This window comes from Aethalodelphis obliquidens, unplaced genomic scaffold (assembly GCF_003676395.1).
Source record: "Aethalodelphis obliquidens isolate GAN/ISIS:26980383/991018 unplaced genomic scaffold, ASM367639v1 scaffold122, whole genome shotgun sequence".
In the NCBI taxonomy this organism is placed as follows: domain Eukaryota; kingdom Metazoa; phylum Chordata; class Mammalia; order Artiodactyla; family Delphinidae; genus Aethalodelphis; species Aethalodelphis obliquidens.
The window spans coordinates 265,147-290,759 of NW_020838066.1; the positions used below are offsets into that span (position 1 = coordinate 265,147).

The 25,613-nt window shown below is 37.2% G+C and overlaps 1 protein-coding gene across 4 annotated transcripts in view; it reads left to right on the plus strand.

The window, feature by feature from the left end:
* CENPP (centromere protein P) overlaps positions 1–25,613 on the plus strand; it is a 222,833-nt gene that overhangs the window by 13,188 nt on the left and 184,032 nt on the right. For all 4 annotated transcript variants that reach the window (XR_003431075.1, XM_027098335.1, XM_027098333.1 and 1 more), the window contains exons 2-4: positions 4,725–4,906; positions 7,461–7,549; positions 23,772–23,860. Coding sequence is in view for 3 of the 4 variants with exons in the window: in XM_027098335.1 (XP_026954136.1) it covers positions 4,725–4,906; positions 7,461–7,549; positions 23,772–23,860 (360 nt within the window). In the remaining variant the exon portion in view is untranslated. The remainder of the gene's footprint in view (positions 1–4,724; positions 4,907–7,460; positions 7,550–23,771; positions 23,861–25,613) is intronic.

Here is a 25,613-nt window from a genome sequence, read left to right on the forward strand (position 1 = left end):
GTTTTTCTTGTGTGTACCCTTAAGCTCTTTTGTCCCTCATTTCCTGCATTTCTGTCTTTTGAGAAGTGCTTAAATTTCTTTCTCATTTGCTTTGATAAACATTCTTTAGCTGTTTTCTTTGTGGTTATCAGAGGGATTATAAATAATATGCTAAAGTTACAACTCTCTTAATTTGAATTTATACACACCTCATTTCAATAACATACAAAAATTCTGCCTGCTTACAGCTCCATCCCCACTGTTTTTGTTTTTTTATGTCACAGAATTACATCTTAATACTTTTGTACCCCTGAACATAAACTAATAATTCTTTTAAATGCATTCACTCTTAAATTTTATAGAAAACATGGAGTTACAGATGAAAGTTATAGTACCTTCAGACTAATAATTTTTTAAAATGTTAAATCATGTAGGAAAAGAAGTTCAGTTACAAGCCATTGTTACCATACTAGTAGATTTTATATGCCCATATACTAATTTTATTGAGATCTTTATTTCTCCACATGGCTTCATGTTATTGTCTAGTGTACTTTTATTTTACTTTACAGGACTGCCTTGAGCATTTCTTGGAGGTCATGTCTAGTGGTAACAAACTTCCTCAGCTTTTGTTTATTTGAAAATGTGTTGATTTCTTCCTCACTTTTTTTTTTTTAAATATTTATTTATTTGGCTGCACCGGGTCTTAGTTGCGGAGCACAGGATCTTTAGTTGCAGCATGTGAACTCTTATTTGCAGCACGTGGGATCTAGTTCCCTGACCAGGAATCAAACCCAGGCCCCCTGCATTGGGAGCTCGGAGTCTTAGCACCAGGGAAGTCCCACTTCCTCACTTTTGAAAGAAAATTTTGCCAGAAGGATTGTTGGTTGATGGTTTTCTTCATTTAGCACTTTGAATGTATTGGCCCGCTGTTTTCTGGCCTCCAAAACTTCTGATGAGAAATTTGCTCTTATATTATTGAGGATCCATTATATGTGATGATTTGCTTTTCTCTTGCTGCTTTCAAAATCTCTCTTTACCCTTGGTTTTTGAAAATTTGATTATGTCTCATTGTGACCCTCTTTGAGTTCATCTTATTTAGAATTAGTTGAGCTTTTTGAATGTTAGCCTTCATGTCTCTCATCAAGTTTGGGACACTTTTTACCATTATTTCTTTTTTTTTTTTTTTTTTAATTTTTGGTTGCTTTGAGTTTTCGTTGCTGCATGCAGGCTTTCTCTAGTTGTGGCGAGCGGGAGCTACTCTTTGTTGCAGTGCACGGGCTTCTTATTGCAGTGGCTTCTCTTGTTGCGGAGCACGGGCTCTAGGTGCGCAGGCTTCAGTAGTTGTGCCATGCGGGCTCAGTATTTGTGGCTCGCAGGCTCAGTAGTTGTGGCACGTGGGCTTAGTTGCTCTGCAGCATGTAGGATCCTCCCGGACCAGGGCTCGAACCTGTGTCCCCTGCATTGCCAGGTGGATTCTTAACCACTGCGCCCCCCCCCCAGGGCAGCCCTTTACCATTATTTCTTCAAATAGTCTTTCTTCCCCTTTTCCTCTTGCTTCTCCTACTGGTACTCCCACAATGCATACACTGGTCCTTGTGGTTGTGTCCCACTTGTCCCTTAGGCTCTGTTTGCTTTTCTTCAGTGTTTTTTCCTTCTGTTCCTCAGTCTCCGTTTCTAGTGTCTTATCTTCAAGTTCACTGATTCATTATTCTATCTGCTCAAATCTGCCTTTGAATTCCTCTGGTGAATTTTTCATTTTAGTTATTGTACTTTTCAGGTCCAGAATTTTTTTTGGTTTTCTGTCTTTATACTGATGTTTCCATTTTGTTCACAAATCGTCTTCTTAACTTTCTCTACATCTTCCTTTATTTCTTTGAGCATCTTTAAGACTTCTGTTTTAAAGTCTTTGTCTGATATATCTGCCATTAAGTCTTTTTCAGGGACAGATTCTTTTGAATATTTTTTTTCTTTGAATGGGCCATGCTTTTCTGTTTTTTGTATGCCTTGTGATATTTTGTTGAACACTGGACATTTTAATTTAATAATGTGGTAACTCTGGAAATCAGATTTCTCTCCCCTCTTCCCCAGTGTTTGCACTTTTTTGTTATTGTTTTAGGTTGTTTTGTTGTTGTTGTTGTTGTAGGCTGTCTGTGTGCTGAGGATCAGCCTGAAGTGTAAACTTAATGTCTAATTATGTCTTTTCTGAGCTTTTACTTGGGTATGTGCAATCATTTTCTAATTTTCCCCACATATTTAGTTTGATTTTTCATGTCCTAGTCTTTAATGTCTGACTCCTGAAAAAGAAAAGACAAAAATGATGGTGGGAAACAAAAAGCAACAGCTCTTTAAATATTCTTAATGCTACCTCAGCCAGAGGGTAGGGGCTTGCAGCAGTGACTACCCTCCTCTTTGTCTGCTTCTCGGTGATCAGCAGCCGCAATCAGCAACTGGAGCACAGATACTCAATATTTGGGGGACAGAGTCCTTTTTGCCCACTCTTGCTCCCCTAAGCTGTGTGCAGGTGGCTCCAAGAACGTGTGCACAGCTGCTTGCCATGTTGTTGGAGGGGGCGTGGGTAGCTACTACTGTGCTAAGAGCCCACGATTTACTGTAACGTACGTTTAAGCCTTCTCCATGAAGTTGCAAGCCTTCAGCAGTCTCCAGAGTTCCAAAAAAGTTATATCAGACAGATTCCGCCACGGCAATTGCTTCCTAGTTGGAGAGATAGGTTCCTGGTGCTTCCTACTCTGCCATCTTCATAGAATCCTAGGTCATTGAGTTTTAAACTCAAGTCTTGTGTAGATTTGCTTTTAAAGAAAAAAATCTTCTTGTGAACATCTAATTTTGGGCAAAAAAAATATGCTACTAAGACAAATTTGCAAATAATAAATAAAACTACAAAACCATAAAACCCATATCCCCAATTCATTCAGAATAGCATCATTAATTGTAATGGACCAGTGATGTTTTGCTCAAAGTAAATTACTGCTATGAATGAGAATATACAGGTTATCTTTTTATTTTGTGGTAATATATACATAACATAAAACTTACCATTTTAACCCTTTTAAAGTATATAGTTTAGTTCACATTGTTATGCAACCATCACATCATTATCCATCTCTAAAATGATTTCATTGTCCCACAGAGAAACTTTGTACCCAGTAAACAATAACTCCCCATTTTTCCATTTCTCAGCCACAAGTTCTTTCTTGAGTTCTGCATATCTGTCCTTTAGTGTGATTACTTAGTTCTCTTATCAGTTTGCTCTGTTGGAAATACCTTGAAATTTTCATCCGTAGTTTGCTCTGTCATTGTTTAGTATTCACTTGGAAGGAACTCATTTATATAAAGATTATCTCTGTTCTTTTGTTCATTAGCTTTATCTATTTAATTTTCAAAAAGCAAATACAAAAGAGCATGTTGTAGTCTCTCAGATGACATAGAATATACTTATAGTGATATTTTAAATTAGCATTAAAACAAAGTTTAAAAAATTTCTACAGGCTTTATACAAGTTTTGAAATATGAGTGTGAAGATACAGTTAGGTTATTCTTTATAGACATGGTATATGGTCATAAGAACATAGGCTAATGTAGTGGAATTAGAAAAGGAGGGATAGCTATGTGGGGGAACAGAAAAGATGACCTCAGATCCAGATGTGAGAGGAGTAATAGAGCAAGGGTGACCCTCAAGAAATGGAACCTGCTATAGCAGGGGACAGATTTTATCATTAACAAGAGTAGGGAAATTTGAAGGAAAAACTAATTTGAAGAAGAAAACATTTGATGCTTTATCAAGTTAAATCTACCTTGCAGGAAGAAGAGATGATTAAAGGTGTGTTTTAGGAGTTACTGGCATAAAAGAGCTGAGATTAATCACCAGATATTCTTCTGGAATGAGAGAATGCATATTCAGAAGAGCAGAGGCAAGAGTGTTAGGGTTTTCTTCTAACACGGGAGACAAAAAGCAGGGACAGTGGAAGACCCAAGATATAAAATGAGAATCAGGATAATCATGCCCCAGAAGGAAAGGAAAGCATGTTTAAGATAGTGGAAGTCAGCAGTGTAGAATGTGGCTGATAGCATGATGGCAATAAAGGATTACAAAAAATAAAATATCATTTAATGCGATTATTTGCTGAAATTTTACTTTTTTCAAGGAAAACAGAGCTATGTTTTCAGTGCAGAATATCTGATTACAGTGTTGTTTAGAGATTATGCTATTCGTTATTTGTTTGGAATTTTTACCTCTATACTCTTCAATTTCGCAAGAATCTCTTTCTGAGTATAAAATGCTTTGTGATACTTCACTTGTTTTAGAAGTTGAAGCTAGATGATTTATTTTGTCTTTAGGTTCATCATATCTTTTAAAATAGTTTGAGGCATCTTGGGATATCAGACATTTAGGTTGGAACACTTTAAATATTCCAGCCTAAACAGACATTTTAATTTTACAAAGTACTCCTGTTATAATTTATTTTATATCTGTTTCTAATATGTAGGAAAATGGTATTATAACTTGGTTAGGTTTGTTTTATATTGAGATTAATGATTGCAGTGTTAGTAGCCACATTGGTTTTAAGAAAAATCTTACTGGCTTTAAGAAAAATCTTACTAGTTTTAATGGGAAGAGAGTAAGAAGGATAAAATGGGAATGGTTTGAAGAAATTTATAAATACTAGTTGAAACACTTATTAGTGGTTTCTTAATTGAAGTAATTATTTGTGGTATTTGCTTTTTAGAAAATCATTTCGAGAAACATACCAAGCAGATTCTGAAGGATGGGAATTGTCAAAAGATCTGAGAAGTCATCTTGGACATTTAGAATCAGAAATTCAGTTTCTAAGTACGCTTACTGGCATCAGTATAAGACATTACTCCAAGAAGACAGAGGACCTAACGAGCACTGAGATGACAGAAAAGAGTAAGCATTAGTTTCTTTCTTTCTTTTTTTTTTTTTTTTTGGCTGCACTGTGTGGCATCTTAGTTTCCCGACCAGGGATTGAATCTGGGCCCACGGCAGTGTAAGTGCTGAGTCTTAACCATTACGCATCCAGGGAATTTCCAGAGTAAGCATTCATTTTAATCTAGAAGTGGTACTGAAGTTTACCTTATTATACATAGGAAATTGGTTGCCTTCTCGCTGAATTAAAATTCTGCAAGATAATGATTTGAATGTGTGGTTGTGGTAAACTTGTTTTGTCAAGTGTCTATTCAATATCACAGTGTGTGTAATACTCTTAAAAGCTGCCTGAGGTAGATATTAAAGAAGACACAGTCTGTCATTATGTAACTTAACAGTCAAGTAACAGCCATAAGCGACTTTAAGAACAGTAGCAGCATTAATTTGTAAATCTTAGCTGTTGTTCACTACTGACATGAGAGCTGTGTCATCTGTGGTGCTCTGCTGCTATTGAGCATGGCCTTGTGGCCAAGATAAATATTTCAAGAACTGGACCATTTGGCAGAGGAGGGTTTCTGGTCCCAATGACTTACGTTTTATTACCAAGGATCTGTGATGCACTAGCAAGTAAGGGGAAGCTAATTCAGCTGTGCGATTGGTTGTTGGGAACTTGGTTTAGAAGAAGGAATCACTTTAGGAAATGCTTCCTGATTTTTCCACCAAAATAACCCTCATGACCAGGGAGAGGAAGAGTGACCCTCAGAAGGTGGTGGGCAGCTCACCTCAGTGAAACTTTGAATTACATGTAGAAATGAAATTTAGACACTTCAGGTACTTGAAAGGAATAGATGGAATACAGAGAATATGGAGAGTGAGATTTTACTGTACAAAAGTCTCACTCTTTCTTTTTGAGCCCCAGGTTTACCCCATCTGTAGAGGTACTTGGTGGTGCCCATTCAGAATGCCTTTGAATGGGCTTGATTCTGAGCTTTCCGCATTGCTGGCTTAGATTTTAATTTTCCTGGATCTGCCAGGTTAGTTCCACTTTTTTATGTAATATCTAGCTTATCCATCTGATTTTCAGCTTCTAAAATTAGGTTACTCTCATCTTTTTCTCTTTATCCTTGTAAAATTGTGCCCTTCTGGGGGAAGGGGCAATATAGGGGTAGATTAAGAGGTACAGACTATTAGATATAAAACAAGCTACGAGGATATATTATACAACATGGGGAATATAGCCAATATTTTATAATAACTGGAAATGGACTATAACCTTTAAAAATTGTGAATAACTATATTGTCCATGTGTAATGTATGTGTATTGTACAGCAACTATACTTCAGTTTTTAAAAAAAGAGAATTGTGGGGACTTCCCTGGTGGCGCATTGGTTGAGAATCTGCTTGCCAGTGCATGGAACATGGGTTCAAGCCCTGGTCCCGGAAGATCCCACATGCCGCGGAGCAGCTAAGTCCATGTGCCACAACTACTGAGCCTGTGCTTTAGAGCCCACGAGCCACAACTACTGAGCCCGCGTGCCACAACTACTGAAGCCCACTCGCCTAGAGCCCGCATGCCTCAACTACTGAGCCCATGTGCCGCAACTACTGAAGCCCGCGCGTTCTAGCACTCACATGCCGCAACTACTGAGCCTGCGTGGTGCAACTACTGGAGCCTGCATGCCTAGAGCCCATGAACCGCAACAAGAGAAGCCACCACAATGAGAAGCCCTTGCACTGCAACGAAGAGTAGCCCCCACTCACCACAACTGTAGAAAGCCCATGCGCAGCAACAAAGACCCAACGCAGCCAAAAATAAATAAAATTAAAAGAAAAAAAGAAGCTCTATCAATTTCTTTTTAAAAAAACTAAATAAAAATTAAAAAAAGAGAATTGTGCTCATTTAAAAATACCTTCATTAGCAAAAGTAGATGGTAATAAAGTCAGAATAATGGTTCTCTCTTGAGAGGGACATAGTGTATAGCCTGGAAAGGGCATGAGGGAACGTTATGGGGTACTTTAAACTTTCTGTATCTTGATCTTAGTGGTGGTTACATGGGAAACACGTGTAAATATATACATATATATATATATATGTATATATATACACATATATATATATATCATGATGTATACTTAAGAATAGGGCATTTTATGCATTTGAGTATTCATGTTATACCTAAAAAAATACTTTTGCTGTCATTTTAGTAAAGTTTTGAGAGTTAACTGAGGTAAATACATGGATTTAATTTATTGTCTAACTAGGTCTAGATAATGTTAAAAAAATGAAAAATATCTAACAGTTATCATGATTCAAGTTTGTCTAGGGTCATACTAGCATATGTCTGTTTCTTACCTTAATCTTTGGTATAATCGATAACTAGAAAGTACAAGTTGTCTTTAATCTTATTTTGCAAAGGCCATCAATTTGGTGCACATTCTTCCAGGTATTTTCGATGCAAATACACTCTCACACATATACCCACGTATATTATAGGTATCCACACAAAATTAAATAATAGATATTTAAAGGAAATTGTTATTTTCAAACAAAAATATTTATTTTTATGATTTACAGGTATAAAGAAAGTTCTGCAGAGACACAGATTATCAGGAAATTGCCACATGATTACGTTTCAACTTGAATTTCAACTTCTGGAAATCCAGGTAAATTAAGAATACATGTGGTAGATAACACAGATTCTGCTTCTATGAAATAAAAACTCCCACACCCCAGTCTTCAGCAGTGGCTGAGTTGAGGAGACGTTCTTGAGCTAGGGCCCCCTCGTAGCACATTTGTGCAAAGTGGTACCATTAAAGATAAATTTTAAGTATGAATACCCCAGCAACTGCGTGCAGTAGGATTGTTGCTGAGAGCATAGTGCTTTATTGGAGGGCAGTTAGTAAGATATTCCTGGGCTTCCAGTGCAAGCCCCAAGGTCATGGAAACAGTCTTGGATGCCCTCAGTCATCAGCTGATATCTCAGTCATCTATTATCTATTAGTTATCTATTGCTGCTTAACATTTTCTCCCAAGTTTAACAGCTTAAACCAACAAAACACATTTATTATCTCACCATTTTCTGTGGTTCAGGTATTTGGGAGCAGCACAGTTGGTGTTCTTGCTCAGGGCCTCTCCTATAGTTGTGGCCATGTGGGATCACTACAATCTGAAGACTGCTCAGGGCTGGAGGGTTAGACTTCAAGGTGGTTCACGGTTATGCCAGCAAGTTATACAGGATTGCTGAGACACAACATAGGAGGAAGATACTCTTGGTAGGATTTTCACATAAAATCAGAAAGCAGACAGAATATTAATGTGCAGCCCCTGGCCAGAATAGGGCAGAACAAGACTCAGACATCTTCAAAGTCTGGCTCCAAGAAGAATGGGATCCAGGCATAATTTTGAGAAATGATCAATCCTGGGCACATGCTTTGATAGCAGAAGGCAATTTCAACCCGTTGGTTTTATGAGTTTGGGCCTACAGGGAGTATGTGTAGAGGAGAGGAACAGGGAAGGGCAGGCACACTGCCTTGGCCTCAGTTCGTCAGATAACTAAAGTGGATGTAGACCAGTTGTCACAACCAAGTCATAGGGATCTGCTGCTTGCTTGCATTCACAGTCATGTGCCTGGGTTCCTCATGCTTATCCTCAGCCACAGAAACAGCCTCAAGTTGTCCCTTTTTGTATGCAACGGGAGTTGATGTCACATATCAGAAACTGTCCCCAACTAGTCAAGAGTAACTGGGTCCAGGTATCTGGGCCAGAGGTTTTGCTTCTTGAGAACTCTTTGCAGTCTATGTCCGTGGTTGTCACCACAGACCCCGGCAGGCTGAGAACTGACTGAGGGATATCTAGGCCTCTCATCTGATGGCAGAGTTTCCAGCTTGCTCCCACCTCAGAGTATCCCCGTTTAGTCTGTCAAAGTGACCAAGAACATCCACATCCAACCGGATGCCAAAGCCGGTTGAGTAGGATGTCATGGACATGGGTGATGAGTGTCCCTAGGGAAGGTAAACTGATCCCAGGTTGGCACCAGGCCTTAGAGCCATGCAGAGTCACCAAGATGATATTGTAGTTCTGTATGACCTCAAACATCATCTGCTGAAGACTAAAACAGAATATGGACCCAAATGGGTTGATCTCGTTTAGGATGAAAAGCCCATGCCAGGACTCCAGACTTCTCCTTTGTGTGGCCCAGAAATTCCTGGATGTTGTCTCGTTGCATAAGGCTGCATAGTTGGACAACTGCCTTTTCTTTCTTTATGGCTAATGTGATCCTAAGCTCAGAGTGGTGAGATACCAAATGCTTACCTGCATTCTGCCCTCCATTAATGGCCAGGCCTATAATCTGTGTCGGGTTGGCAGAGTCAGAGGTTTGAGGTCTAGTTCCATGTCTGAGAACATCTGCACTATCAGTGTATACATTGTCCAGGAAACTGCTCAGGGTCATCCTAGTAGCCTTGGGGTCCTACAGGCTTTTTCTGCTGTTGGCATTCACCTTTTTTATAGTCACTTCCTGACTTATCTGGAGAGAAGTTAGACTGCTAGCAAAATTAGGCTTATCCTTGGGAGGATGTCCACAAGTCCAACAGAGAAAAGAAAGACCATCCTCTGAAGTTGAGGTGAACGAGCTGCTCAGTGGAGCTATACATTCCAGGATAGGTTGTGGCCAGATTGATTAGTGTGCTCATTAGTGGGACTTTGGCCTGAGAGATAAAATAGCCTGGAATATTTTAATTTCATTTTGTTGAAGTTCCATACTCTGGTCACCTTAAGCCTCTGAAGAAAAGCATCAAGTGGTAATTTGATCACATCATGAGTTAGATCAAGGATGAGGTTTCAGTTTGGGGGCATTTTTTATAATGCGATGTGCTTCTTAAGAATGGCTATTACCTGACCAGAGGCATTCCCAGCATGAACTGGCACTGGGCCCCTGCAGCTCCCACAGTAGCTTAGCTTGATGGTCCTGGGTGGCCACCATGAAGCCACATAGACAGGACCAGAGCCATGTGGGCCCTACCATACAGGACCTGCTACCCCTGCTGTAGTGGCTATGCTCCCTACCTCCTACCAGGCAGTAGTGGCACCAGCCCAGACCTCACCTTTTAAGCTAATATTCTGATCCTCATACCACCAAAGCATGATTGAAAACTTTGTAACCATTTAGTATTGGCCTAAAGTTATACTGTTAGCTCACATGTTGAATGAATTAGAATTAGTTGAGCTGCACATAACAGAAAACTTAAAAATAAGGAAGGTTCAAAGTACTAGTTTATTTCTCTATTGCTTAAACAAAATTGCAGGATATGTTTTCAAGGGCTAGTATGGTGGTTTCATGATCATCAGGCTCTGCCATCACCCATGTGACTTCCAAATCATAGTGCAGTTATCACTTTAGCATTTCAGACATCGGGAAAGGGCTGGGCAAACCAGGGCTCACCTTTTCCATTGAAGGACACTTCTCAGAAGTTGTAACACCCATCGTTTTCACCTACATTCTAATGGCCAATAAATTAGTGCAAGGGAGGCTGGAAATTTAGCCTTCATTATGCATGGCCATGTAGCCAGTGAAAAAATCGGAGCAAGAAAGAAGTACAAATTTTGGGGACTACCAGCAGTTTCTGTCCCACATGCTTTAGGGGATGCAGGAAAAAAATGTATAAGGAGAGGAACAATTTATATTCTTTGAAAGACATAGAACACAGTAATTGCTGAATCTCTAAAGGGACATAAGTTGTCATTATATACATTTCAAAGTATGTAGATGCTTTTCAACTGCTTGGTTTTACCTAATTTGCTACAAAAAGAGCATGCTGTCCCAGGCTATGTTAAGAACACTCCCTTTCTCTCTGCACCTTTCCAGTTTTATGATTTTTATTATTTATTGGTAAACCCTCAGATGTTCTAGACCTACTTGGGTAAGTATATTTTTAGAAGTATATCTCTAATGGAATTGCCAGGTTAAAGGAGATTTACATGTAAATTCTGATTGATAGTACCAAACTGCCTTCTAAAATAATTTTACCATTTTACGTGTTGAGCAGATTTTTATAGTTGAGACTGATAGAAAAAAAACAGTCATAAATAAATAGCAACCTTCTGTGTTCTAAAACACTTTTTAAAACAAAATTTCCACTAGAGGGAGACATTTAACTATCAGAAAATTAAAAAGTAACCTAAACAATAAAATTATCTTACTTGTAGAATATTGTTATAATAAAATCATGATAGTACAATGTTAGAAACCAAAGTGACCTAAAATCATATTAATAGAATGCTGGGACCAAAAGTGACCTTATAGATTATCTAAGTCAACCCTCTTATAGGGAAATACACCCAGAATGTTTGAATGATTACCCATGTTGGCACAGCTATTATTGTCAGATGCAGTTGGAGCATATAACTCTTTTCCCCAGATTTACCCTCTGGTGTTGTTAGTGCTAATGTACTGTTTGTGAGGAGTTGCAAGAACATTATAATTAACATGTGTCAGCATTCACAGTCCATGCAGCATAATAAGTCAAATGGGTGGCAGTTTCTGGGGGAAGTGACAGTTGAGTATGTTTTCATAACTTCTCTCCCTGAAATGCAATGAAATGAAAAAAAAGATTCAAAAATAGGGAAAATTTTAAATTAAAAGAATATTTGGTCCTGGCACAACTTCAACTACTGGGAGCTATAAAAAATAAAATTGGCAGCTTGGATAATCATAAAGGTTTGAGAGACAACCAAGAACTAGGGCAGGGTTGAACAGTAAGGTTCATCTACACAAGGCCAGCCCTTCAAGACTGGAGAGGTGACTGTTTCATGTAATGCATAGAAACCAACATAGATAATCAAGTAAAACGAAGAAACAGAGGAATATGTGTGAAACAAGAAAGAACAAGATTAAACCTCAGGAAAAATCCTTAACGAAACAGAGATAAGTAATTTACCTGATAAAGAGTTCAAAGTAATGGTCATAAAGATGCTAGCCAAACTCAGGAGAAGAATGGATGAACACACGGAGAACTTCAACAAAATATGGAAAATATAAGAAAGTTCCAAACAGAAGTCCCCAAGCTAAAGAGTACAATAACTGAACTGAAAAATACATTGGAGATTTTAATAGCAGACAGCATGAGACAGAAGAAAAGATCAGTGAACTCAAAGACAGGGCACAGGAACTCACCAAATCAAAGCAGCAAAAACGAAAAAGAATGAAAAAAAAGTGAAGATAGCTTAAGGGATTTATGGGACAACATGAAGTGTGCTAACATTCACATTACAAGGAGTTCCAGAAGGAGAAGAGAAAGGGTCTGAAAACATATTTGAAGAAGTAATGGTGGAAAACTTCCCTAAACTGTGAAAACAGTTCTCCAGATCCAGGAACCCCAGAGAGTTCCAAATAAGAGGAACCGCAAAAACCCCACACCGACACATTAAAATTAAAATACCAAAATTTGAAAACAAGGAGAGACTCTTAAAAGCAGCAAGAGAAAAACAATTGTTATGTACAAGGGAACACCCTAAAGACCTTAAGCAGATTTTTCTGGGGAAACTTTGCAGGTCAGATGAGAGTGGCATAAGTATTCAAAGGGCTGAAAGAAAAAAATTTCCAACCAAGAATTATCAACCTGGCAAAGTTATTCAGAATCGAAGAAGAGGTAAAAGAATTTTGCAGATAAGCAAAAGCTAAAGGAGTTCATCACCACTAAATCAGCCTTAAAAGAAATGTTAAAGGGATTTCTTTAAGCTGAAAAGAAATGGCACTAATTAGTAACAGGAAAACATGAAAGTATAAATCTCACTGGTAAATGTAAATATGTAGTATAGGTAGTGAATTCATCACTTATAAAGCCAATACATAGGTTAAAAGACAAAAATAGTAAAAACAACTAACTACAATAATTATTTAAGGGATATACATGATAAAAATATGTAAAATGTAAAATCAAGAACATAAAACATTGAGGGGGAGAGTAAACATGTAGAGCTTTGGAATGTGTTTAAGTTGTTATCAACTTAAAAGAGACTGTTGTAAATGTAAGTTGTTATTTGTAAGCCTCATGGTAACCATAAAGCCAAAACCTATAGTAGATACACAAAAGATAATGAGAAAGGAATATTAGCATACCACTAAAGAAGGTCATTTAACCACAAAGGAAGAAAGCAAGAGAACAGAGAAACTACAAAACACTAGAAAATAATGAACAAAGTGGCATTAAGTACATACCTATCAATAATTACTTTAAATGTAAATGGACTAAATTCTCCCATCAAAAGAAATAGAGTAGATAAACAAATAAAAAACAAGACCCCTCTGTACACTGCCTACAAGAGACTCACTTCAGGTATAAGGACACACACAGACTGAAAGTGAAGGGGTAGAAAAATATATTCCATGCAAATGAAAACCAGAAGAAATCTGTGGTAGGTATACTTATATCAGACAAAATAAACTTTTAAAAAAGGCGATAATAAGGGACAGGAGGGCACTACATAATGATAAAGGGGTCAATTCAACAAGAGGATATAAGATTTATAAATATTTATGCACCCAGCAGAGGAGCACCTACATATATAAAGCAGATATTGACAGACCTAAAGGAGAAACTGACAGCAATATAATAATAATAGGGGACCTTAAATTGATCACACATCAATGGATAGATCATCCAGGGAGAAAATCAATAAGGAAACATTGACCTTAAAGAACACGTTAGACCAGGTTGACTTAACAGATGTATATAGAACATTCCTTCCAAAAGCAACAGCATACACATTCTTTTCAGGTATATATGGAACATTCTCCAGGATAGAACATATATTCTTTTTTTTTTTTTTTTGCGGTACGCGGGCCTCTCACTGTTGTGGCCTCTCCCATTGCTGCTGAGCACAGGCTCCGGACGCACAGGCTCAGCGGCCATGGCTCACGGGCCCAGCCGCTCCGCGGCATGTGGGACCTTCCCGGACCGGGGCACGAACCCATGTCCCCTGCATCGGCAGGCGGACTCTCAACCACTGCACCACCAGGGAAGCCCCATATATTCTTATATGTTATAAGTCTTAAATATAAGAAGGTTGAAATGATGTCAAGCGTCTTTTCCAACCGCAGTGGTATGGCTAGAAATCAATTACAAGAAGAATACTGGAAATTTCACAAATATGTGGAGATTAAAAACATGCTACTGAACAACCAATGGGTCAAAAAACAAATGGAAGCAAAATAAAGAAATACCTTGAGGCTAATGAAAATGGAAATACAACATACCAAAACTTATGAACTACAGTAAAAGCAGTTCTGAAAGGGAAGACCATGGCAATATACGCCTATCTAAAGAAACAAGAAAAATCTCAAAACACTTAACTTGATACCTCAAGGAACTGAGGTATAAAGATAAAGAAGAACAAATGAAGCCCAAAGTTACCAGAAGGAAGGGAATAACATAGATCAGAGGAAATTCCCTGGTGTTCCAGTGGTTGGGACTCTGTGCTATCACTGCCGAGGGCCTGGGTTTGATCCCTGGTTGGGGAACTAAGATCCTGCAAGCCACTTGGTGGGGCCAAAAACAAACAAACAAAGCAAAGCAAACAAAAAACCCTATGAACATAAATCAGAACAGAAACAAATGAAATAGAGACTAAAAAGACGTTAGAAAAGATCAATGAAACTAAGAGCAGATTCTTTGAAAGGATAATCAAAATTGATAAAACTTTAGCTAGACTCACCAAGAAAAAAAAAAGACTCAAATAAAATCAGAAATGAAAGATGAGTCATTACAACTGCTACCACAGGAATACAAAGGATCATAAGAGACTACTGTGAACAATTATGCACCAACAAATGGATAAACTCCTAAAAGCAACCTTCCAAGACTGAATCAGGAAGAAATAGAAAATCTGAACAGGCCAGTTACTAATAGGGAGATTGAATCAGTAATTTAAAACCTCCCAACTAAAATCCAGGACCAGATGGCTTCACTGATGACTGCTACCAAACATATAAAGAGGAATTAATACCAGTGCATCTCAAACTCTTCCAAAAAGAGAAGGAACACTTCTGAACTTACTTTAGAAAGCCAACTTACTCTGATACCCCAAATAGACAAGGGCACAGAAAAGAAAATTATAAGCCAATATCCCTGGTGAACATAGATGTAAAAATCTTCAACAAAATATTAGCAAACTAAATTCAGCAATACATTAAAAGGATCATTCACAATGATCAAGTGGAACTTATTCCAGGGATGCAAGGATGGTTCAACATTTGCAAATCAATCGATGTGCTACACCACATGAACAAAAAAGAAGGATAAAACATCATATGATTATCTCAATAAATGCAGAAAAAGCATTTGATAAAATTCAGCAACAATTTATGGTAATAACTTCAACAAAGTGGGTATAGAAGAGCTTTTGCACAGAAAAGGAAACCATAAACAAGATGAAAAGACAACCCTCAGAATGGGAGAAAATATTTGCAACCAAAGCAACTGACAAAGGACTAACCTCCAAAATATACAAGCACCTCATGTAGCTCAATATCAAAAAAACAAACAACCCAATCCAAAAATGGGCAGAAGTCCTAAATAGACATTCCTCCAAAGAAGATATACAGATTGCCAACAAACACATGAAAGGTTGCTCAACATCACTAATTATAAGAGAAATGCAAATCAAAACTACCATGAGGTATCACCTCACACCGGTCAGAATCGCCATCATCAAAAAATCTACAAACAATAAATGCTGGAGAGGGTGTGGAGAAAAGGGAACCCTCTTGCACTGTTGGTGGGAATGTAAATCAATACACCCACTATGGAGAACAGTATGGAGGTTCCTTTAAAGACTAAAAATAGAACTACTGTATGACCCAGCAATCCCACTACTGTGTATATACCCTGAGAAAACCATAATTCCAAGAGAGACATGTACCACAATGTTCATTGCAGCACTGTTTACAATAGCCAGGACATGGAAGCAACCTAAATGTCCATTGACAGATGGATGGACTATTACTCAGCCATAAAAAGAAACGAAACTGAGTTATTTGTAGTGAGGTGGGTGGACCTAGAGTCTGTCATACAGAGTGAAGTAAGTCAGAAAGAGAAAAATACCGTATGCTAACACATATATATGGAATCTAAAAAAAAAAAAAAAAAAAGGTTCTGACGAACCTAGGGGCAGAACAGGAATAAAGACTCAGACATAGAGAATGGACTTGAGGACATGGGGAGGGAGAAGGGTAAGTTGGGACGAAGTGAGAGAGTGGCACTGACATATGTACACTACCAAATGTAAAACAGATAGCTAGTGGGAAGCAGCCGCATAGCACAGGGAGATCAGCTTGATGCTTTGTGACCACCTAGAGGGGTGGGATAGGGAGGGTGGGAGGGAGACACAAGAGGGAGGGGATATGGGGATATATGTATATGTATAGCTGATTCACTTTGCTATACAGCAGGAACTAACACAACATTGTAAAGCAATTATACTCCAATAAAGATGTTTAAAAAATTAAAAAAAATAAATAAACTAGATAGCTAGTGGGAAGCAGCCACATAGCACAGGGAGATCAGCTCCATGCCTTGAGACCACCTAGAGGGGTGGGATAGGGAGGGTGGGAGGGAGATGCAAGAGGGAGGAGAAATGAGGTTATATGTATACGTATAGCTGATTCACTTTGTTATACAGCAGAAAGTAACACAACATTGTAAAACAATTATACTCCAATAAAGATGTTAGAAAAAGATAAAAGTTATTATAAAATGTTTAAAAAAGTGGGTATGGAGGGAATATACCTCAAAATAATAAAGGACATGTATGATGAGCTCATATCTAACTTCATACTCAATAGTGAAAAGCTGAAAGCTTTTCCTGTAATATCTAGAATAAGACAAGGGATGCCCTCTCTTACCGTGTTTATCCAACACAGTATTGGAAGTTTTAGCCAGATCAGTTAGATTAAAAAAAAGAAATAAAAGGCATCCAAATTGGAAAGAAAGAAGTCATACTGTCACTATTCATAGATGACATGTTATTATTTATAGAAAACCCTAAAGGCTCCACCAAAAAAAAAAAAAAAGAACCAGAAAAACTATTAGAACAAATGAACTAATTCAGTTAAGTTGTAGAATACAAAATCAATAAATCTGTTGCATTTCTATACCCTAATAATGAACTATCAGAGAAATTAAGAAAACAATTTCATTTACAATAGCATCAAAAAGAATAAAATACCTACAAATAAGTTTAACCAAGGAGGTGAAAGGGCTGTGCACTGAAAAGTCTGACGTTGATGAAAGAAGTTTATAACACAAATAAGTAGAAAGATACTCCATGCTCATAGATAGGAAGAATTAATATTGTTAAAATGTCCATACTGATGAAAGTTATCTACAGATTCAGTGCAATCCCTACCAAAATTCCAACGATGTTTTTCACAGAAATAGAAGAAACTCTTAAAATTTGTTTGGAACCACAAAAGATCCCAAATAGCCAACGCAATCTTTTTTTTATTAAATAAATTTATTTATTTATTTTTGGCTGCATTGGGTCTTCGTTGCTGCATGCGGGCTTTCTCTAGTTGCGGTGAGCAGGGGCTACTCTTCGTTGTGGTGTGCAGTCTTCTTATTGCGGTGGCTTCTCTTGTTGTGGAGCATGGGCTCTAGGCGTGCGGGCTTCAGTAGTTGTGGCTTGCAGTCTCTAGAGAGAAGGCTCAGTAGTTGTAGCGCATGGGCTTAGTTGCTCCACGGCATGTTGGATATTCCTGGACCAGGGATTGAACTCGTGTCCCCTGCATTGGCAGGCGGATTCGTTTTTTTTTTTTTAATTTTATAAATTTATTTATTTATTTATTTTTGGCTGCGTTGGGTCTTTGTTGCTGTGTGCAGACTTTCTCTAGTTGTGGCGAGCAGGGGCTACTCTTTGTTGTGGTGCGCAGGCTTCTCATTGCGGTGGCTTCTCTTGTTGCAGAGCACAGGCTCTAGGCGCACAGGCTTCAGTAGTTGTGGCATGCGGGCTCAGTAGTTGTGGCTTGCGGGCTCTAGAGCGCAGACTCAGTAGCTGTGGTGCACGGGCTTATTTGCTCCGCGGCATGTGGGATCTTCCCGGACCAGGGCTCGAACCCGTGTCCCCTGCATTTGCAGGCGGTTTCTTAACCACTGTGCCATCAGGGAAGTCCCTGGCAGGCGGATTCTTAACCACTGTGCCACCAAGTCCCTCCTAAGCAATCTTGAGAAAGAAGAGTAAACCTGGAGCTATTACGCACCTTGATTTCAAACTACATTACAAAACTATAGTGGTCTAAACAATATTGTGTTGGCATAAAATGGATACATATGTCAATGGAACAGAATAGAGAACCGAAGAAATAAACCCATGCATATACGGTCAATTAATTTATGTCAAAATAGCCAAGATTATAGAAAGGGGAAAGGATAGTCTCTTCCATAAATGGTGTTGGGAAAACTGGATAGCCACATGCAAAAGGATGAAACTGGACCACTCTTACATCATACATAAAACCTAACTCAAAATGGATTAAAGATTTGAATGTAAGACCTGAGACCATAAGACTCCTAGAAAAAACATAGGTGGTAAGCCCCTTGACATCATTCTGGTGATGATTTTTTGGATTTGACACTAAAGGCAAAAATAAACAAGTAGCTACATGAACCTAAAAAGTTTCTGCACAGCAAAGGAAACCATCAACAAAATTACAAGGCTGAATGGGAGAAAATATTTGCAAGTCATGTCTGATAAGGTGTTAATATCCAAAACATGTAAAGAACTCATAAAACTCAATAGTGCAAAAAACAATCTGATTAAAAATGGGCAGAGGATTTGATTAGACATTTTTCCAGAGAAGACAAACAGAAGACCAGCAGGTACATGCAAAGGTGTTCAACATTACACTATTCATCAAGGAAATGTAAATCAAAACCACAATTAGCTATAACCTCACACTGGTTAGAATGTGTAATGTAAATAATACAAGAAATAACAGGTGTTGGTGAGGATGTAGGGAAATGGGAATTCTTGTGCACTGTTGGTTGCAATGTAAATTGGTGCAGCCACTATGGAAAACAATATGGAGGCTCCTCAGAAAGTTAAAATATAACTGTTACATGATCCAGCAATTCTTCTGGGTATTTTATTCAAAGGAAACAAAAACACTAACTCAAAAAGATACATGCACCCCCATGTTTATTGCAGCATTATTTACAATAACCAAGACAGGGAAACAAATTTAGTGTCCATCGATGGACGAATGGATAAAGAAAATGTGGTCTGTATATAAAATGGAATATTATTCAGCCATAAAATGAATGAAATCTTGCCATTTGTGACAACATGGATGGACCTTGAGAGCATTATGCTAAGTGAACTCAGACAGAGAAAGACAAGTACTGTATGATCTCACTTATATATGGAATCTAGGAAACAGCATAAACAAAAAGAAGAGCAAGCTTATAGATGTAGAGGATAGATTGGTGGTTGCCAGGGGAGGGGGTTGGGGGAAATGGGTGACGGTGGTCAAAAGGTACAGACCTCCAGTTAGAAAATAAATTAGTCATGGGGATCTAATGTACAGTATGGCAACTATAGTTAATAATACTTTATTGCATTTTTTAAAGTTGCTAAGAAAGTAAATCTTCAAATCATCACAAAGAAACAATTTTTGTAATTATGTGTGGTGTTGAATATTGACTGTGTGATCATTTCACAATATATACAAATATGTAATCATGATTTTGTACATCTGAAACTAATACAGTGTTATATGTCAATTATATCTCAAAAAATTTTTTTAAAAAAGAATACAATCCAAAAAAAAGAAAAAAGAATACAGTCCCATATCATAGTCTCCAGAGAAAATTTACCTGATGTGATGACATTCAAACCCAAATGAAAGAAAACACTGAAATCTGATGTAGGGTATTTTGTGAAATTACAGGACCCTTTTCTTGAATGTCTTTACCCCAAATCCTTAAGTTGTAGAGAAGAATGAGAAATGCGGGCTTAAATTGACTGTGGTAGAAAGGAATGTGCTCCTGAGACTCATGCAGGGTCTTTGAGGTCAGGTTGTTTACAAGGTCCTTCCCTTGTTTGCCAACTGGGGTGGGTTGACCTCGTTAGCAGTATGACTGGCAAGGAGAGAGATGGAGAAAAAATATATTGAAGAATTCACAACACACCAAAAATAAATGAATGAATGAATGAATAAAAAATGGAGGGGCCAGTAAATCATAGGCTTTATGCTGACAGGGTACTTTGCCTATTCTAATGGGTATAAGGCCAAAATCCAAAACACTTACACATACTCAAACAAAAGACAAGGCATTTCTCTGAGATTTTTTTTCTTTTCCCCTTTTTTTTTTTGTTATAACAGCTCTATTGAGATGTAGTTCACATACCATATAATTCATCCATTAAAAGTATACATTCAGCAGTTTTTAATTTATTCAGCTTTGTGCAACCATCACCACATCAATTTTAGAACTTTTTTATCACCTCAAGGAGAAACCCCATGCTCTTTATCACCCCTCATTTGCCTTTCTTCTGCCCAGACCTGACTTATCTATCTTCTATCTCTATGGATTTGCCTATTCTTGGCATTTCATAGAAATGGAATCATATAATTTGTATGATTACAAATTTTTTGACTGGTTTCTTTCACTTAGCACAATGTTTTCAGGGTTCATTCATGTTGTAGCATATATCATTACTTCATTCTTTTTAAAATTTTTTTTTGGCTGCATCGTGAGGATCTATCACATTTTGTTTATTCATTTGTCAGCTGAGAAACATTTCGCTTGTTTTCACCTTTTGGCTGTTATGGATAACATTTCTGAAGATATTCATGTATAAGTTTTTAAGTGGACGTTATGTTTTCATTTTTCTTATATAAATCTAGGTAGAGAATTACTGGGTCAGATGGAAGTACCAGATTATGATTAGTATGTAGAGCATCTTTTCATAAGCTTATTGGCCATTTGTATATCATCTTTGGTGAAATGTCTGTTGAGATCCATTGCCCAGTTTTTAATTGGGTTATTTGTCTTTTCATTATTGAGTTGTAAGAATGTTCTGGAATTTGTTGTGTTTTTGTTTTGGTTTGGTTTGGTTTGGTTTTTTTTTTTGCGGTACGCGGGCCTCTCACTGTTGTGGCCTCTCCCATTGCGGAGCACAGGCTCCGGACATGCAGGCTCTGCGGCCGTGGCTCACGGGCCCAGCCGCTCCACAGCATGTGGGATCTTCCCGGACCGGGGCACGAACCCGCGTCCCCTGCATCGGCAGGCGGACTCTCAACCACTGCGCCACCAGGGAAGCCCTGGAATTTTTTTTTGATGAGATATGGTGGTAGATGCCCACAAACAGTCTACTTTCACTACAGCTGCTCCTAACAATTCCCACTATATTCTTGAGCAGCGGAAAAAACTAAACAGTGATTATAAGCCATTAATATCCATTTCTCCAGCAGCTGAAAATACAGAAAGACAAGTCAGATATTACCCAGACAAATGGTAAACAGTCAAGCATTATCTACTCACTCTATATCCTTAGGAAATAGAAGAAATTGCTAGATCTACTCCTGTTAACAAAAAAGATCCACAGAGTACAGAACACAAAAATGGTGCAGAATTTGTTAGTCATCATTTAGAAACCTTGCCATGAAAGGAATTAGAAAATGTAGATAAATTCTCTTTGAAATAATTAATCCAGGAAATAAAAGAACATGCTATATTATAACTGCACTCTCAAATGAAAGCATTCAAAGAAAATTGAATAAGAGGGAAAGAGAGCTGGGAGAAAGAAAGGAAGAATAAAATGATTATAGTGCTGAAAAATAAATTAGAAGTAGTTAGGAGTAGAATATGGAGGATAGGCTTGAGAAAAATCACCTACAAGTGCAATTGAAAAGAAGAAAAATCTGGAAGACAATGAAGATTCATATGATTTTTCCAAAAACAAGAAAAAATGAAAGAGAAATTATAGGTAAATATATAATAGAAGGAAATTTACTAGAGTAAAGGAGAAAACCTGGATTTTGCAGATCAAAGTATTTAACAGTTTATTTAACAATCCCCATTATTGAATATAGACTTGTTTTTGGCTTTTTGTAATAAGAAGCTGTTAGCCTTTGTCTTCATTTCTTTATGATATATTCATAGAATTCAAATTGCTGAGACAGAGAATATAAACATTTTAAGTTATGCATTGTCAAAACAATGTTATAGGTAAAAGTGTCATCTCATTGTGTTAATTTACATTTATCTTATTACTTGTCAGAGCAAACATTTTTTTTCCATGTAACTTGTCTTTTACCTCTGAGTTTTTAGTGCATGTTATGTGCCTTTTTCTTTTAAGTTTTCATAATTCCTTGTCATTTTTATAGTACAAATTTTCCTGTTTATTTCTTTTCTTTTAGTTATAAAGCATTTTATATCGATAGTTTGTGTTTTTATGTAATCATATTTGCTTTTTTGTTGTTATTGTTTGCTTAGAAAGTTCTTTCTTACTCAGTAATCAGTTACATGTCTATATTCCCTCCTAATACTTTATGGTTTCAGTGTTAACATTTAAGTAAGTAATTCACTTGGAGTTCATTTTGGTTTTTGGTATGGAGTGAGGATCTGATTTCACTCTTTTAAGAAGTAACCCATTTGCACAGCAAAGGAAACCATAAACAAAACAAAAAGACAACCCAGAGAATGGGAGAAAATATTTGCTAACAAACCGACTGACGAGGGATTAATCTCCAAAATGTACAAACAGCTCAAGCAGCTCAATATCAAAAAACAAACAACCCAATCAAAAAATGGCCAGAAGATCTAAATAGACATTTCTCCAAAGACAACATACAGATGGCCAAGAGGCACATGAAAAGATGCTCAACGTCACTATTAGAGAAATGCAAATCAAAACTATTTAGATATCACCTCACATCAGTCAGAATGGCAATCATCAAAAAATCTACAGACAATAAATGCTGGAGAGGGTGTGGAGAAAAGGGAAACCTCCTACACTGTTGGTGGGAATATAAATTGGTACAACCATTATGGAGAACAGTTTGGAGGTTTCTTAAAAAACTAAAAATAGAGCTACCATATGATCCAACAATCCCACTCCTGGTTATATATCTGGAGGAAACCATAATTCAAAAAGATATATGTACCCCAGTGTTCATTGCAGCACTATTTACAATAGCCAGGACATGGAAGCAACCTAAATGTCCATCAACAGAGGAATGGATAAAGATGTGGTATGTATATACAATGGAATATTACTCAGCCATAAAAAAAGAATGAAATAATGCCATTTTCAGCAACATGGATGGACCTAGAGATTGTCATACTAAGTGAAGTAAGTCAGAGAAAGGTAAATATCATATGATATTATTTATATGTGAAATCTAAAAAAATGGTACAAATGAACTTATTTACAAAACAGAAATAGAGTCACAGAAGTAAAAAACAAACTAACGGTCACTGGGGGTAAAGGGGAGGGGAGAGATAAATTGGGAGATTGGGACTGACATATACGGACTACTATATATAAAATAGATAACTAGTAAGGACATTTAGCACAGGGAACTCTACTCAATACTCTGTAATGACCTATATGGGAAAAGAATCTAAAAAAGAGTGCATATCTATATATGTATAACTGATTCACTTTGCTGTACACCTGAAACTAACACAACATTGTAAATCAACTACACTCCAATAAAAATTTTAAAAAAAAGTAACCCATATTTGCAGTACTTTTTCTTGGTTACTTTTTCCTATTACTTGGTGACATTTCATTTTGCATATTTTGAAAGTAGATTTGTCTCTTAATTTTATTTAAAAGTTGACTGTGCTTTGATACAAAAAAGTTTTTTTGTTCCTATTTTAGAATGAGGAGAGTTTATCTTCTGTTATTACTGACCTCAGCATAATAATGGAACCCACCGAATATTCAGAATTAAGTGAATTTGTGTCTAGGTAAGATATTTTACTTTTCTTTTCTTAGGAATTTCTTTCAGTTTACAATTTTAAGTTTACCTGTTCTTTTTTCTTGATAAGTAAATATCAAAATATCTCTGAAAGTATACCACCATTATTGTGGCTTATATTTAAGCCTATATTTTCTATGTCTCTCATTCACTCAATTAAAATTTATTGTACATTCACCATGTACTAGGCATTAAAATAAAATGTAAGCAAAACCAGATATAATCCTTGATCCTCATGGAATTTATAGCCTAGAGTGAAGTTATATTAAATAATTGCAGAAATAAATCTAAAATTATCGTTGTGGCAAATGCTACAAATAAGAGTTGCACAGTGCTGTTGAAACATGTATCAGGAATTTGACTTTCAGGGAGAACATAGAATAATTTCCTGAAACTTGAGCTGATATCTGAAAAATGAGCAGGCATACACTAACAAAAGAGGTCCTAGATAGGATAGCTTATACACAGGCATTGTGCTGGGGGGGAACAGGAGGCCGGAGTGTCTGGGAGAGGGCAAGAGCAGGGGAGAATGGTATAAGATGAGGTTAGCAACGTATGTAAGGTCCACACTATGGATTTTGGTATAAGGAGTTTGACCATAGTCAAACTATGTGTGACGTAGTGTGACATCCTAGAAAGAATTATTTTTGATGTTGCAGGGAGAAGGGATTTAAGGGGTGCAAAATTGGATACAGGAGAGTCAGTGACTAGCCTATAAAACAGTTCAGGGAAACAGAAGTTTGTAGTTTGGACTAGAATAATGGTGGTTGAGATAGAGGGCTGAATGGATTTGGGGGATATTTAGGAAGTACAATTGAATAGGCATGGTGTTGGTTAAATAAGAGGAGTCAGGAGTCACTGACAGGTGCTAACTCCTTGGTGATGGTGATTGCATTTGTTGAGATAGGAAAAGTTGGAAGAAGACCATGTCAGATGAGTTGGTGACTTCAGTTTGGACATGTTGAACTTAAGTGCCTTTGAAACACTGAAGTAAAAATAAGAAGTAGGAAGCTAAGAAGAGGTGTAGGTAGGAGATATAAACACTGGGGTTATCTGCCAGTGGGTAAAGTTAAAACTTTGAGCAGGAATGAGACTGCCTATGGAGAGAATATAGAGTGAAAATAGGAAAAAGACTGCCACTGAACCTTGAGGAATTCTAAAATGTCCTGCTTAATAGAATTAAAGGATAATGCAAAGAAATTAGAAAACTGAGAGATGGGAGGAAAACCAGGACTGTGTTGTTGACCATTGACAATTGTATTGACACTTTCACAGTTTGCTTTCTTTAAAGCAATCCTTTCAGTGTTTACTGGAGTACATGGGTTGTGAAAAGAAGTCTGCTATATTGTTTATGTCTGTGCATGCATTTTTTTGGCTGCTTTCAAACGTTTCTATTAATATTGTTTTTTGACAGTGCATGCTATTTCTAAGGTGTGTTTATGTGAAAATTCTCAACCGCATCTTTTCAGATACTTTTTCTGTCCTGTTCTCTTTCTTCTTCTCCAACTCTGATTAGCCATATGTTAGAACATTTGATATATTGTCTCAGTGTTTGGATGCTCTGTTCTATTTCTTTCATTCTTTTTTTCTTTGCATTTCATTTTGGATAATTTCTATTACTGTATCTTAAAGTTCACAGATTCTTTCCTCAGCTGAAGTCCATTCTGCCAATGAGCCCATTAAAGAAATTCTTCATCTCTAAAGTAATGTTTTTTTATTTCTAGTGTTTTCATTTGATTCTT